We start from the raw sequence: 16,806 nt of genomic DNA on the forward strand, positions 1-16,806 counted from the left end.
TGCTATGTCCAAGGGAAGCTGATTAAAGGCTATGCAGAGGAGGTATTTGGGAAATTTGCTGGAAATGTTTTTGATGGTCTCAGTGATTAAAGGCTATGTTGTCTATAAATTTAATTTTATTTTCAGTTTGGAAAGAGGACATTACAATTTAAGTATGTGGGAAAGATAATAAATGTTTAATGAAAAGGAGTCACTAGGTCTGCTAGAGTTGAGGATCTGTGGCTTGGCCTTGCTTCTAGAAGGTGTTACTATGGCTGCTTAAGGGAATTCAAAATATTCCAAAGACTTTTACAGGGATCTTATGATGGGCCCCAAAAGGGTCAGAGCCTTATGCTGGACCCTCCTTGTAGAGGCCCCATCATGTAAGGCCGTGCAGAAACTGAGTAGATGTAATACAGGGACTTCTGATCAGGAACTGATCTGCAACTTGGGACCAGACATTGTCATCCACATTCCTGTTGAGTAGGTATGGTATTATTCACTTTTCTATTGCTTTGAAGAGACACCATGACCAAGGCGACTTATAGAAGAAAGAGTTTATGTGGTCTTACAGTTTCAGAGGATGTGTCTGTGACTATCATGGTGGGGAGCATGGCAGCAGCCAAGCTCAGGCATGGCACTGGAGCAGTAGCTGAGAGCTTACATGTTGAGACACAAAATGGATGTGGGAGGAAGTGAGACAAAGACAGACAGACAGACAGACAGACAGACAGACACACACACACACACACACACACACACACACACACACCACTAGGAATGGCATGGGCTTTTGAAACCTCAAAGCTCACCCCCAATGACACACCTTCTCTAGTAAGGCCACATCACCTAATCCTTGCCAGATAGTTTCACCTACTAGGCACCAAACATTCAAATATATGAGCCTATTGAGACCATTCTGGACTAGGTAGAGCATGGAGGCAGTTGAGCAGGTGTCTGGTGTTTTGTACTCAATCATGATACAGTGGTGCACCATGGGATTGTACTGTGCTCACCATCCTAGTGGATGATGCTGGACAGTCACAAAATAGGAGGCAGGAAGAGTAGGGTAACCTTGGAGATAGTGGGGTTCAGGAAGAGTTTAGATGACCCCAGTTGGGTTCTCTCTGCTTTCTACACTTGCCTGGGTTAAAGCCTCAGTGCATGGAACAGTGGAGTACAACCTTTCCCAGACACATTCTCCAGGCACAATCCTATTAGCATTGTGGCCATGTGCCTAGTTAAACATTCAGGCTCCGCAGTGTCAGGGGGCCCCCAGTATGATCATTTATGCGGTGGTGTATTGAAATACATGTGTCACTTGTAATGGGCATGAAAAATCAGTGAGCTCAGGTGTTCGTGTCATAATTTATTTGAAGGATCAAATAGTAAAATTTAAGTATTTAATAAAGGGGAAAGTATACTATATTTAACAAATATTCATACCCAAAACATTTTTGAGAATATTGTGTCAAGGTCAAACTATATAGATGCAGATCCCGAATTACATTAAAAATCTTTTAGTCTATTTATTTTACATATATATGAGTATTTTGCCTGCATTTATGTCTGTGTACTGCATGTGTGTCTGGTGCCCTTGGAGGCCAGAAAAGGGTGTCAGATCCCATGGAACTGGATTGACAGTTTTGAGCCACCATGTAGGTGCTGGGAATTGAACCTGGGTCCTCTGAGTCCTCTTAAAGAGCACCGGTGCTCTAGACCTCTAAGCCCTCTCTCCAGCCCATGAATTACTTCTTAAAACATCTCATTTAAGATTTTCTAAAGATATGTAAATGTTCCTAGTACTTCCATTTCCTTTTCTTAGGTTATCTGCCACTCTGTATGGATCTGTCCTCTCTGTTTCTCAAGTAGCTATTGTAGCTGCACAGGGAAATGTCTACCTTGTATTATCGGCCCCTGAATGCTATATAACAAGAGTTCATATTTAATGGTCTCATATTTAGTTGTCCTGCTTATCCCACCCATTCTCTGTTGTAGTTTTTAACCACTTGGTGGCTGTTCAGTAAAGGTAAGAAGAGCTGCCTCCAGTTCATTGCACCCAGCAGTGAGGATGAGTGTGGACTTCCTGTTCACTATGGTAGTCAACAGCCCTATGAAACTACTTAAAGTTTAAATTGCATTAAAAATAACAAGTCAGATTCTCGGTCATACTTGCCTTGTTTGAAGAGCGTGGTATCTGTGTATGGCTCTAGACTCCTAAACTAGACAAGAGACTGCTCCATCCAGCCCACTGGCCTCCCTCCCAGGTGTCCTTTTGTTTCTTACATCAAGTTCGGGGCCTTGAGTAGAAGCCCCCTTCATTTTCTGGGACCCTCTAGATGTTCCTCCTCCGGTTCCAGCACTAAGTTCTGTGTGGCTGATGGGTTGGGGCCACACTTAGCCTGGTCTTGGGTTATTTCTGTGACCACATCTCATTATGATGGCAGATTCAGGCACATTTGCCTCCACAGACAGCAGTCATGAGCACAGACTCTCTCTATCTGAACCCCTTCTAGGTCTTATATTGTGATGGCCTAGAATTATAGACTAGCCAAGGCAAGTCTCCCAGTGGCTTTTTTTTTTTTTTTCTCAAGACAGGGTTTCTCTGTGTAGTTTTGGTGTCTGTCCTGAATCTCGCTCTGTAGACCAGGCTGGCCTGGAACTCACAGAGATCCACCTGGTTCTGCCTCCTGAGTGCTGGGATTAAAGGTGTGCGCCACCACTGCCTGGCAGCATTTTGTATGTTTTAATCCTGTTATCATATATTGTTTTTTAAGTTGGTCTCATTATTAATCCCCCTGCCTCAACTCCCATGTGCCAGGATTGCAGGTGTGCACTTTGATGCTTGGCATATTTCTTATTTTTACTAGGACTCAGAAATTCAGAGTTGGTGTCGGTTAATGTTGTGAGTTCTTTTTCAAATTGTAGAACATTTATTCATTGGGGGACCTCATAGTACTGAAAATTGGTGAACATGAATCACATATATCAATATGAACAAATCTCAAAGAGAATGCTCCACAAAACAGCAACTTCTAGAAAGAGTACTTGTAAAGTGATGCCCTCCATGTGAATTAGTAGTAGTAGTACATGTATGTGTATGTATGTATATGCGTGAGTGCAGCCATGTAGAAGTCAGAGGACAACTTTCAAGGTCATTTCTCTTCTACTGTGATCCCTGGGATGGTCTCGGTCACTAGACTTGCTTTTACCTGCTGAGTCACCTCAAAACTACCTCCTTTGAATTGTAAAGGGTGAGTTATTGCTGCACATCGTAGGTCAGTGGAGCAGAACTCTTCAGTGTATTTTTCTTGACATATTGTCTTTGTCTAAAATGTTGTGTAACCAATGGAGTACTACTCAGCAGAGAAAAACAATGAAAGCATGAAATTTGCAGGCAAATGGATGGAAGTAGAAAAAATCATCCTGAGTGAGGTAACCCAAACCCAGAAAGACAGTCATGGTATGTACTCACTCATAAGTGGATTCTAGATATAAAATAAAGAACAATCAGACCACAACCCATAGAACCATGGAGGCTATATATATAGCATGGAGGTCCCTAGGACGACTGTGGCTTATAATGAATTTTGGTTTTACTCAATTATTGAAAAAAAATAGCCAAATGAATGGAAACACATGAACTATGAACCAAAGGCTGAGGGGCCCCCAGCTGGATCAGGCCCTCTGAATAGGTATGACAGTTGATTGGCTTGATCTGTTTGGGAGGCAACTAGGCAGTGTGACCAAGTCCTGTGCTCATTGCATGAGTTGGCTATTTGAAACCTGGAGCTTATGCAGGGACGCTTGGCTCAGTCTGGGAGGAGGGGACTGGACCTGCCTGGACTGAGTCTACCAGGTCAATCTCAGTCCTCGGGGGAGGCTTTGCCCTGGAGGAGGTGGGAATGGAGGGTGGGCTGGGGGTAAGGGGAGAGGGTGGGAGGGGGGAGAACAGGGGAACCTGTGGCTGATATGTAGAACTGAATGGTATTGTAAAATAAAATAAAAGGAAAAAAATGTTGTGTAACAAATTCAGATTTTCATCTTTCTCCTCCGGGTCTCCTTCCCCAGGTTCTATATTGTGCTGGCCTGGAACTCTGTAGCCCAGCCTCCCTTCTCCTCCCTTCCTCTCTCTTCCTCTGCCCTCTCCCTCATCCCTTTCTTTTGAGACAGTGTTATGTAGGCTGGGCTGTTCTCAGACTTCACCACATAGCCAAGAATGACCTTCAACTCCCCATCTTTAAGTCTGGGGTACTGGGATTAGAGACGTAAGCCACCACATGGAATTCGTGTTCTTTTAAAATGTAATACAGATAAGCAAAATATGTATAATACAGAAAACAAATGTTTCCTGTCATCCTGGCCCCTGTTACATGTTGGTGTACACTGTGGTTTGCATTAACAAAGCCAAGTCCAGTTTAAATAGAGTGTACTTTCCTGTGGCACTAACTTCTCTGCGCACTCAGTGTCATCTTTGGGGCCATCACCTCTCCTCTGGAACCTTCCTTCCTGGACTTCTGCCCATTTCCGTCTCTCACAGCAGTGGTTCTTCCAGGGTCTGGAGTGGAGTTCAGTTGCCACCATGTGGTCAGGGAACTCCTGAGGGCTCCTGCAGCCCCTTCTCTTAAGTGAGGTCTGTCCCTGTCAAGTGTTTTCTGGGAGCTGAGTCTCTGTGTCAGGGTGCCCGGGCACACACCCCTGTCCTGTCCTCTCGTACAAGGGCACTCACTCCTCACTGCCTTGCCTATGCTTTCGGCTTGTCTACAACACAGTTGTGACTTTCTTAAGGTGCAGATGACAGTCCTGTCCTGTGCAGTGGGAAGGTGAGCTCCACTCCCTGACCTTCCCTTAGTCTAGAGGATCACCGTGGCACACGTGGATAGCAACATTGCTGAGGTTATTGCAAATCTACTACACAGACAGTTTTGATTCTCCTGAGAAGAGAGAAAATGAAAGGCTGCTTCTGGTGCCGCACCAAGGAGATGGGAGACCTTGGAGGTGCCCACAGTGAAAAGGGCTGGGGCTAGGCCAGTGGCTGTGATCCCTGCTGATCCGGAGGATTGCAGCTCTAAGGCCTGCCTCAACTGCAGATGAGTTGGTTCAAAGCCAGCCTGGGCAACTCATTGTCAGAAGAAGTATAGTGAGGGCCAGGGATGTAGCTCAGTCACAGAGCCTGGGTCAGTCTAGTCCCTAGGACCCAGACAAGTAAGTGCTTGGGGACTTGAGCCTGCCATGTGCCCCATAAACAAGGAAATGCCATATGAGAAACTGCTTCAGACACTATCCACGACACAGAATGCTCATTGAAAGCTAGGACAACAGTCCAGAGAGATGGCTCAGTGGGTAAGTGCACTGGCTGCTCGTCCAGAGGACCCGGTTCACTTCCCAGCACCCATAAGGTGGTTCACAACTGTCTATCTCCAGCACCCTCTTCTGGCCTCTGCAGGTCCCAGGCACCTACATGTACACAGATAAACTTGCAGACAGAATATCCAAGAGAGACAGACAGACAGACAGACAAACACACACACACACACACACACACACACACACACACACACACACACACATACACACACACAGAGAAAGAGAGAGAGAGAGAGAGAGAGAGAGAGAGAGAGAGAGAGCGCCCTGATGATTTTTAAAGTGGGAAATTTGCAGTAAGCAGTCCCTCTAACTGCAGTGTGATTTGGAAGAACACCAGAAACTCCGGTAAACATCTACAAAACACCCAGTGATGAAGCCTTGTGTGGCTACTCACACAAAGGGTTAATCAAGTTCTTAAGAATCCTATCTTTCCCTTTGTATAACCCAAAGCTTACAGAAGACATGGCACCTTTGGTCTGTGGATCTGTGTCCCAGCTGAAGGTGTTCCTCAGAGGCAGGGGTGCAGGAGCCAGTGAGCCCGCAGAAAGTGCCCTTGCCCATCAACTCGTGCCTGGGTGAAGAAGAGCCAGCACCCACAGCTCCTGCCTTGGTGTACACGTTGGGAGCGCAGTGAGGCTGTGTGGTGCCCACATGCTGTGGGGGAGCTGCCTTAGCAGCCTGACACTCCAGCTGCGGGTTGGCCCAACCTTTCTGGCTCCACTGCAGACGTGAGAGCTACAGATCGGTGATTCTTAGAGACAGCTTGTGAAGGTCAGGCTTTGTTTTGTGGAGTTTAATCTCTCACAGACTTTTGAATTCTTGCCACATAGAATTGTCAGTTCTTCAAGGCTACTTAGCCCTATTTCTTATTTATATATTTTTCCACCCTAGCTCTACCACGTTATCTATTTCTAAGTCCCTTTTTAATTTTTTTTTCTTTTACCAGCCACCACACATGCTTCACTTTGAATCTTTAAGGCATGTTATATTTTTTCCTGGCTTTGTTTCTTCTTGAAATGTTAGCGCTCTCACATCTTGTTAGAGTCCACATAGTTTGATTTCTTTTTGTTTTAAAGCATGTTTGGTTTTGTGAGTAGTGATTCTCGAACGTCTACAGTCTGTGGTTTTAGTGTATTGAAGAGTGGTACAGGCATCACCACGACTTGATGGACCGGTCCTCACTGCACACAGGAAGCCTCTCCGTTGGCAGCGGTCCTGGGGCAGCTCTGCTCCACAGCCACTGCTGCGCACCGAAGCCATGTTGTCTCGGTGTTCCGCAGCAGTTAGCCTGGTCCTCCATTTTCCTTCATGCTTGTTTAGCCCATTGTTAAAATGCCTCTTCTCTTCCGAGCATCTTGTCATCCCCTCAGGCCCTCGGCCACACCGGGCTGCCTTGTGTCTCTGTGCAGTTCCCTATTCCAGGGGACGTTTCACCGAAATGGAACCGTGTGTTTGTGGCCTTTTGAAATTGGCTCTTTTCACTGAGGAACCTGTGACTTTATGTCTTTTTCAAGCTAATCTCCTGTTCGTCTTTCTCCGTTATTTACCTGATGCATGTTCTCAGATTTACGTATTCGTTCGCAGTGCTGAGTCTAGAACACAGAGCCTTGAGCACGTGGCGTGAACATTCTACCGCCGAGTCTTGCCCCTTCTCCAGTTGTAGCTTCGGTCCCTTCTGGAATCTGTTTCCATGCGTCTGTTCCACACTTAAATCCCCTGGAGCAGAACCTGACTCAGACGCCTTTGCCGCCGCTGCCGCATAGGACTCTTGCCTCCTATGGACACCGTAAATGATTGCTCGTTTCCGTCACTGACACCTTGCACCCGAGCAGGCTTGCCTAGCCCTGTTGTCTGGCTCGTGAAGCCCTGCGGTCTCACAGTGTCCGTCCTCTTCCCAGGGCCTCTGTTTTTCATCTGTTGCCCTCTCGCTGTAGAAGCTTTAATGACTTCTGAGCATACAGTCAGCAGGAGCCTCGGGCCCACGGAGTCCTCTTCTTGGAATCGTTCCTCACTGTCCCCCACTTCACTCCTGGCCCGCCACTCACCTGTTTAGTCATTCATGCCCTTCCTTAGTTTTCTTGAGACTCCTCAGCAGTCATTTCATGCCCACAGCAGCCCCGTGAAGTGGCATCGTCCCTAGGCTGTAGTATTTCCATTTCAAAGACAGGGCAGTAAGGTTTCCATTTTCACCTGACTCGGTTTCTGCAGCTGGAGCAGTGTCTGCATTCTAGTCCTTTGCCCAGGTCCTGGTGCTCCGTGAGGCTAAGTGAACGAGCAAATGAACGAATGGGCTGGGACCTGCTGCCTGCTGTGGGTGTTCTCAGTGTGCTCTTCCAGAATCGCTGCTCCTGCAGCCTCGGTGAAGACTCCTAGTCTTCACAACCATCATAGCTGAAGGGTTGATTTTATTGTTTGGACTTATTTAACCTGCGATTTATCGTCACACATTGAGCCCACAAATCAGTTCCCACAGTCATTTGCTTTACATAGGAGTGGAAGAACTTGACCTATATAGAATGTTTTTATTGTTAAAAGATGAAAAAAAATTTAACCAAACTTTTGCTCTTAAGCAGAAACATTAAAAATTTAAGTGTTTCATCTAAATCTTTATAGATTTTGGTGATTTGATAGGTTAATGCTTTTAATTTTTGTTTTACTTATTGACCAGTTGAATTTTAGCTTAATAAGTAACTTTCATTTTATTGGCCATTTCAAACAGGACAAAGGGAAGAGACATCTTAGGATGTTTATAGCTAGCCCAAGCTGATTGCCTCTCTTGTGTTTATTGTTTTAATCATTAGTGATGTCATCTTCTAGACGTTTGTTATGTTGTTCTTTTAACCCCGTCATGTCTTAAACATTCTCTCTTGGCTTTTCTTCACTTCTCTTTCTGGTGCACTGGCCATCAAGTCCCTTAGATTCCTGGTGACAGGAATCTTAAACAAGAGCTCCACTGAAGAAAGCAGGTCAGAAGATGCTAGAACCCTTCTTCTCTAACTGAACTTTGCCAATTATTCATGCACACAAGTCACTAAAACTGATCATTGGTGTACAAGACAGAGTTTTGTCCTAAAGGATTGCTGATACACAGTCATCGCTTGGTACCCTTGGGCGATTGATTTGAGGATTCCCCAGGAACACCAAAATATGAGAATGTTCATGTCCCTTATGTAAAATGTCATATTTTCATATAATCTACACCATTGTCCTATATACTTTATCTCTAGATTACTCATAATACCTAATATAGTGTAAATATTTGATACACAGAATTATCTAAGCAATAGACAAGGAAAAATGTCCTGTAGTGGTTTGAAAGAAAATGACCCCCGTAGGGAGTGGTACTATTAGGAGGTGTGGCCTTGTTGGAGGAAGTGTGTCAATGGGGGTGGACTTTGAGTCAGATGCTCAGCCCAGGCCCAGTGGCACTCTCTCTTCCTGCTGCCTGCTGATGCAGATATAGAACTCTCAGCTCCTTCTCCAGCACCATGTCTGCCTGCACACTGACATGCTTCCTGCCATGACGATAATGGACTAACCCTCTGAACCTGTAAGCCAGCCCCAATTAAATGTTTTCCTGTATAAGAATTGCCATGGTTATGGTGTCTCTTCACAGCAACAGAAACCCTAATTAAGACATGTCTGTATATGTTTAATACGGAAACGATTTTTCTTTTACTTTTCATGTATATACATGTGATGTGTATGTGCATACGTGTTTGCATGTGTGTATATGTTCTCATGTGTGAGTACTTGTGTGTGTATGCATGTGAAGGCCTAAAATTGATATTAGGTGTCTCCCATAGCCTTCCAACTTATTTATTGAGACAGGGTCTTTCAATTGAACCCAGGGCAACCAATCAGCCTGACTAGTTAGTTGGCTTGCTCTGGAGATCCCACCTCCCAAGTGCTGGAATTACAGGTACCTGCCACATCTGCCTCATTTTTACATGGTTTTGGCATCTGAACTCCAGTCCTGATGAAGCATTTTATCCACTGAGCTCTCTTTCCATGTCCCCGGGTTTAGCTCCCTGAAAAAGGACTTTTGATCCCCAGTGGAATTTGTAGCTGAGGAATCCACAGGAGAAGAGGGCTGACTGTACTGAAGAATACTTGGGGGATGGACAGATGGCTCAGTGGGTAGGAGTGCTGGCTGTGAAACCGTGGGGTTTGGAGTTCAGATCCCTAGCACCCCAGTGCTGTGTGGGGTGGGGCCTGAGTGGGTGGGTGGAGGCAGGATGGTTGGGACTTGCTTGCTGCTGCCTTAGAGCCAGGTTCAGTGGTAGAACTTGTCTCAGGGGAATAGATGGAATGTGATGGAACAGGTGCCAGATCCTCTTCCGGCCTGTGTGTGTGTAGAGTACAAACACACACAGAGAAAATACACAAGGAAAGCTGGGTCTGGAATCCTAGCTTCTTAGGAGGCTGAGGCAAGAGGAGAAAATAGTCAAGGCCAGCCTGGGCTACAAAGTGAGACTGAATCCAGCCCAAGCAACTTAGTAAGACCCTGTATTCAAATTTGAAAGGAAAAAAAAATGGGAGAGGGTTTTCTAAGGCCCTGTCTCTCCCCAAGGTTCTACAGGCAGTTAATGGTTCCCGGGAGAGGGAAAATGATTTCCTTCTTTTTTATGTAGGCACTGGTAAATTTCCCAGGCTTCCATAACTAACTCCTCACCCATGTTCTTGTAAGCAACCCTAATTAAACTCGCTGGGCTACCAAAAAATACAACACAATACAAGATAAAGGCAATCAGCAAGAATGGGAGCTGAACTGGAGAGGTTAATGGTGGTGAATATGACCAGAGTACACTCTATCTATCTTCTATCTATCTATCTATCTATCTATCTATCTATCTATCTATCTATCTATCTATCTATCTTTTATCTATCATCTATCTATCTATGAAAGTGTCATAATGAAACCCACTGTGTGTGATTAATGTATGCTAATAAAATAAATTTTCAGTATTATAAATGGGAGTGGCTCAGTGGTAGAGCACTTGGCTAGCATGCACTAGGTCCGGGTTGCTGTCCCCAGTGTGGAAGGGAGGGAGCCATGTGAAGCACAGTATACAAGGTCTTTCACTGTGGGAATGCCTTAGGAATCACCTCCCCTCTCTGCAGCCCTGTAAAATGAGGCTGATAAAAGATAGGAGTGTTGGTGAGGTAAAAAATGAATTACCAAGAAAGCTTTCAGGAAATAATACTAATTATTTTCCTGTATATGCACATTTAACAAAATAAATACTTTGTCTACCTTATCTGGGCCTGGTGAGCTGTTCTAGTCATATCAGAAGCCAGTGTCTGTGAGTGTGGCTACCCACTAAGTCAGTAACACTCGGGCCTAGGACTTCCACTAGGCTCAAGCCATTAACTTTTCTCACAGTGGATCTTACTGGACAGCCAAACCTACCTTTCTGTTTCATGCTGGGTTCCTTTAGTGTGGGCAGCAGGATTCTCTTTAAATTGAGCTCTCCATGTTCAAGCATAAATAAAAATATACTTTATCTGCCAGACTCCCTTGTCTAGGATGCCTGTGTAGATTCGGTCTCTGTGAAAGAGCATTATTGTCTCTACAAATTGGTCATGCTGAGCTCTCCAGGGAAGATCGGAATTAGAGACAGGTTTGGAGCAGTTCTGAACCTGCTTTCCTGTGTGGAAGAGCATGCAAGAGGCTCTGAGAATGAGCAGCTCCAACACCTCGTTGGTACTAACAGCTGCTGTTGTCAGGCATACTCTCCGCTGAACTCTGTGGACCCTTGGAGTATCACCTCTGCCTCTCGGGGTGATCCTCTTCTAAGCCTCACCCCACAGATGAGAAAACGAGACGAGACGAGGAAGTCCTCCACCTGAGAGGTGATGGAGCCTGAGCCTCACGCTGAGGGCTTCTCCTCCACACCACACCTCACCCTGTGTTGGCTCTGTCACTACCAACCTTCGCATCCTTTTTCACTGCCTCTCCTTATTCTTTCTTCTTGCTTCCCTGTGGCATCCATGATGCAGACTCTGGTGACACCATGGGTGAGTGCACTGTAGACAGCTGCTCCTCCAGCTACACACACACACACACTACACACTATATACTATACACACATACACCATACATACCACACACACACACACACTACAAACTATACACTATACACACATACACCATACATACTACACACACACACACACACACACACACTACACACTATATACTATACACACATACACCATACATACCACACACACACACACACACACACACACACACACACACACTACAAACTATACACTATACACACATACACCATACATACCACACACACACACACACTACAAACTATACACTATACACACATACACCATACATACTACACACACACACACACACACACACACACTACACACTATATATATACACACATACACCATACATAACACACACACACACACACACACACACTACAAACTATACACTATACACACATACACCACACATACTACACACACACACACCAAGCATGCTACACACACTATATACTATACACACATACACCATACATACCACACACACACACACACACACACACACAATACAAACTATACACTATACACACATACACCATACATACTACACACACACACACACACACACACACACTACACACTATACACTATACACACATACACCATACATAACACACACACACACACACACACACACTACAAACTATACACTATACACACATACACCATACATACTACACACACACACACACACACACACTACACACTATATACTATACACACATACACCATACATACCACACACACACACACACACTACAAACTATACACTATACACACATACACCATACATACTACACACACACACACACACACACACTACACACTATATACTATACACACATACACCATACATACCACACACACACACACTACAAACTATACACTATACACACATACACCATACATACTACACACACACACACACACACACACACACACTACACACTATATACTATACACACATACACCATACATACCACACACACACACACTACAAACTATACACTATACACACATACACCATACATACTACACACACACACACACACACACACCAAGCATGCTACACACACTATATACTATACACACATACACCATACATACTACACACACACACCAAACATACTACACACACACACACTATATACATACCACACACACACTACAAACTATACACTATACACACATACACCATACATACTACACACACACACACCAAACATACTACACACACACACACACACACTATATATATATATATATATACACCACACACACACTACAAACTATACACTATACACACATACACCATACATACTACACACACATACACCAAACATGCTACACACACACACACACACACACACACACACACACACTACACTCTATATACTATACACACACATACACCATACATACTACACACACACACACCAAACATACTACACACACACACTATATACACACCACACACACACTACAAACTATACACTATACACACATACACACTACACACACCAAACATACTACACACACACACTATATACTATACACACATGCACCATACATACTACACACACACACTATATACACACCACACACACACTACAAACTATACACTATACACACATACACACTACACACACCAAACATACTACACACACACTATACACACACACACTACAGACTATACACTATACACACATACACCATACATACTACACACACCAAACATACTACACACACACACACTATACACACACACATACTACAGCCTATACACTATACACACATACACTACATACTACACATTACACACATACTACACACACAATACACACACTACAATACTATACACTACACACATACTATATACACACCACACATACTACACACACATATACTACAGACTATACACTATACACACACTACACAACTACATACTATACATTACACACACACACACACACACACACACACACACACACACACACACACACAAGTCCCAGCCACACTAAGCTCAGCACTGTCTGTTGACTACACCTGCCAAAGGCTCTTTTATTGGAGGAATCCCCACAGACTAATCTAGAAATACCCATGACTGGGGATGCTGGGCTGACCTCACTTGGAGGCCGTGCTGTTCAGGAGGCTTCTGTCTTAGTCTGATGGTGCTGCCATAACAGAATACCACAGAATGAGTAATTTATAAGAAGAGAAAGTTACTTCACCACCACTTCGTAGCCCTGCCTCTTAATGCCATCATAGTAGCAGACTTTCACTTTTGGAGAGGACAGTCAAGGTGGCCTCTCTCATACTCCCAGAGCACTCCATATGTCCTTACCCTCCATGGTGGCGACACTGTCACACCTGCTCGTCTGTCGTCTGGGCTCTCTCTTCAGGTGATAGTCTACACAGGCCCCAATCACAGCTGACCTGTTGTCTCTCTGCATCCCTCATAGTATACTGTAGACAGGAAATGCTCGATAAATACCTGGTGAATGAAAAGTGACCTGGTATCCCAAATACCAAGCAACAACCAATCCCAGAGATACATGCACAGAGGCATCTTTTAAGGCTGTGGTAGCAGAGACAGGCCGCTGTCACAGGGTGCCCAACCTTGGGAACCGGAGACTGTGCTCAGGCTTGCTCAGCCTTTTCTCTAGTTCAGGTACCACACTGCTCCAGGGAAAGTTGCCTGTACCTTCCTTTGCAGTGCAGGTGGACAGTTTCCTGGATGCAGAGCCCTGCCTGGTGTTGAGATCAGGGATGGGTATTTACAGATCAGAGCTAAGCCAAGTGGACTGTGGAGCCGCCCCCCATCCATTCTGCTTCCTTCACACAGCAGACATAAGATGCCTTTGTGGGAGAACTGTTAACATTTATTTTAGTTCCCAGTGGTAAAACATGTAGTCGGCCATTCTTCAGAGCAAATGTAGAAATCAACGGGGCATCGTGAAGGCAAATGGTTTCTGAGGCTGTCGGGAAAACAGAGGGCGCAGTCACAAACTGTGGCACTCACATTTCCCCGTCCTTCCACCTTCCAGGAGCGTGTCCTCCACCCACAGAGAACAAGACCCAGCTGCATTTCAGCCCCCCGTGCTTTCCATCTGTGCTGATTGTGATTTTTATCCACCGTAGGTTTGAAGACATACCTGATATCGGGTCAGAGAGCCAAGGAGTCTCACTGCAGCTGTGCAGAGGCACTGCTTTCTGGCTTTGAGGTCATTGACGGCTCACGGGTGTCCTCGGGCCCTAGGGGACAGGGGACAGCATCGCCAGGGAGTGTCAGTGACTTGGCACAGACTGTCAAAACCTTTGATAACCTTAAGGTTAGTTTTTTTTTCTCTCTTTCTCTCTTCTACAACTTTGTAGTAATTCTACAATAAAACACATGAACTAATAAACACCATATGGCAAATGACTCAGGATGCCTTTCAATTTAGTTTTCATAAGTTAAGAGTTTAGTATAAAGTTAGCTACATTGTGCATTTTTAATATGCTTGCATTTTTAGCGTTTTTATACACCTCCATTTCCTCTCTGTTTTGCATAAAAATATTTCTCATTTGAGTTTTTTTTCCCTGCAATCTGTGGTGTCTTTGGGGACCTCTCAAAGATAATGATAATGTCAGTAAAGGTAATTTTCCTTACATCATGCTTTGAGAGCTGGAATCTATTTTACTTTGGAGACCACCTTAAATACTCTCCTGTCTCTTGAAATCCATAATTTTGTGATTATCTTCCTTCCTTCCTTCCCTCCTTCCCTCCTTCCCTCCCTCCCTCCCTCTCCCCCTCTCTCTCTCTGTCCCCCCCCTCATTGTTTTTTGTTTGTTTTTGTTTGTGTTTTTTAAAACAGAGTTTCTCTGTGTAGTCCTGGCTGTCCTGGAACTCACTCTGTAGACCAGGCTGGCCTTGAACTCACAGAGATCCGCCTGCTTCTGCCTCCTTAGTGCTGGGATTAAAGTCGTGCGCCACTGCCCAGCAATTTTGTGATTATCTTAAATTGTGTTGGTATGGGTGAATCTTGCAATGTAGTTCTCTGTAAAAAGAGCACTGCTGAGAACATTCTGGTGTTCTGTTACTGGAGCAGAAATCTCCTGTGGTAGTCTAGAAGTGCCTATTTCTGGACTACCATGTCAGAATAAACTACTGAGGAATTAACACACTCAACCTTGGGCATAAGCAGTTTTTCTCCTTGTGAGCTATTTTTCCCTTAGCAAATTGGATTTAGTTTCCCTACTGGTTCCCTCTGTTTATGTTTTTTCTTTTACTTTATTCATTCTCTCTGTCTCTGTCTCTCTGTGTGTGTCTCTCTGTGTATGTGTGTGTTTGCATGCATGCATGTTTCTGTTGCCGTGTGTGCGTATGTGTGTGTGTGTGTGTGTGTGCGCGCGCGCGCGCACGCATGCATGAAGGCCAGAGGTCAACAACTTCTGCTGTTGTCCCCAAGAACCATCTGCCCCCCACTTTAAAAACAGGCTTCTTTCTCCCTGGGACCTGTGGCTCACCAGTTAAAGCAGACTGACAGGCCAGTGTCCTACCCCTGCCTCCTCAGCACTGGGAGTGAACGTGCATGTCGCCGGACCCACTTCTTAGAGGTGCTGGCATGGCACTCAGGTCCTCGTGTTTACATAGCAAGCATTTTACTGATGGGGTTTCCTCAGCCCTTCTACTTATTTCCACATTTAAATATCTGCTGTTTCCATTTTTAAAAGACAGCAAGACACTTCTGACAGCTCTTTGCTGTTCTGAGCATTCAGATAATGCAACAGTGGACGATATGGTAACAGCTGTCTAGTGTGACTTACCTACAACCATTAGCCGGTGTGAAAGCTAGCTGCATGTCTATCCGTTTAAGAGTTTGTGTAGGCTGGGTAGAGTGACTTATTCTATAATTTCATCACTCAGGAGGCTGGAGCAGAGGATTACTATGCGTTTGAGACCAGCCTGAACTAAAGAGCAAGACCCTGTCTTGAAAAACAAAAATAATACTAACTTTATAATGTGGCTGGAATATCCAAGCACCCATCATCTGATTACTTGTGGTCATTGCTGTGTCCACATTTATTGAAAGTACTCATTTGTCATTGTAGTCATGTGCTTTATTAGTTTAATGAAGCTTCTTTACAATTCTAACAGTTTGGACCAAACAATCCTGGGTGTTGGGTTGGGCTGCATGTTGCCAGACGGTCAGTACCATCTCTGACCTTTGCCTACTAATACTTCTGCCAGATATACCCCTTCCCCAGTATGCTAACCTGAAATTTCCCCAACGTTGCCCAGTGTCACCTGGGAGAAAGGGGAAGAACACTGAGCTGCTAGCCTGGGTGACAGCCTAGGACAGTAGTGGACCCTGTATATGCAGGACATTCAGCATATCTGAC

The 16,806-nt window shown here is 44.7% G+C and overlaps 1 protein-coding gene across 2 annotated transcripts in view; it reads left to right on the forward strand.

Moving 5' to 3' along the window:
* Adcy9 (adenylate cyclase 9) overlaps nucleotides 1-16,806 on the forward strand; it is a 133,327-nt gene that overhangs the window by 75,746 nt on the left and 40,775 nt on the right. For both annotated transcript variants that reach the window (XM_006984700.4, XM_006984699.4), the window contains exon 3: nucleotides 14,563-14,753. In XM_006984700.4, coding sequence (XP_006984762.2) covers nucleotides 14,563-14,753 — 191 coding nt within the window. The remainder of the gene's footprint in view (nucleotides 1-14,562; nucleotides 14,754-16,806) is intronic.

Source organism: Peromyscus maniculatus, chromosome 8, assembly GCF_049852395.1.
Source record: "Peromyscus maniculatus bairdii isolate BWxNUB_F1_BW_parent chromosome 8, HU_Pman_BW_mat_3.1, whole genome shotgun sequence".
Taxonomy (NCBI): Eukaryota; Metazoa; Chordata; class Mammalia; order Rodentia; family Cricetidae; genus Peromyscus; species Peromyscus maniculatus.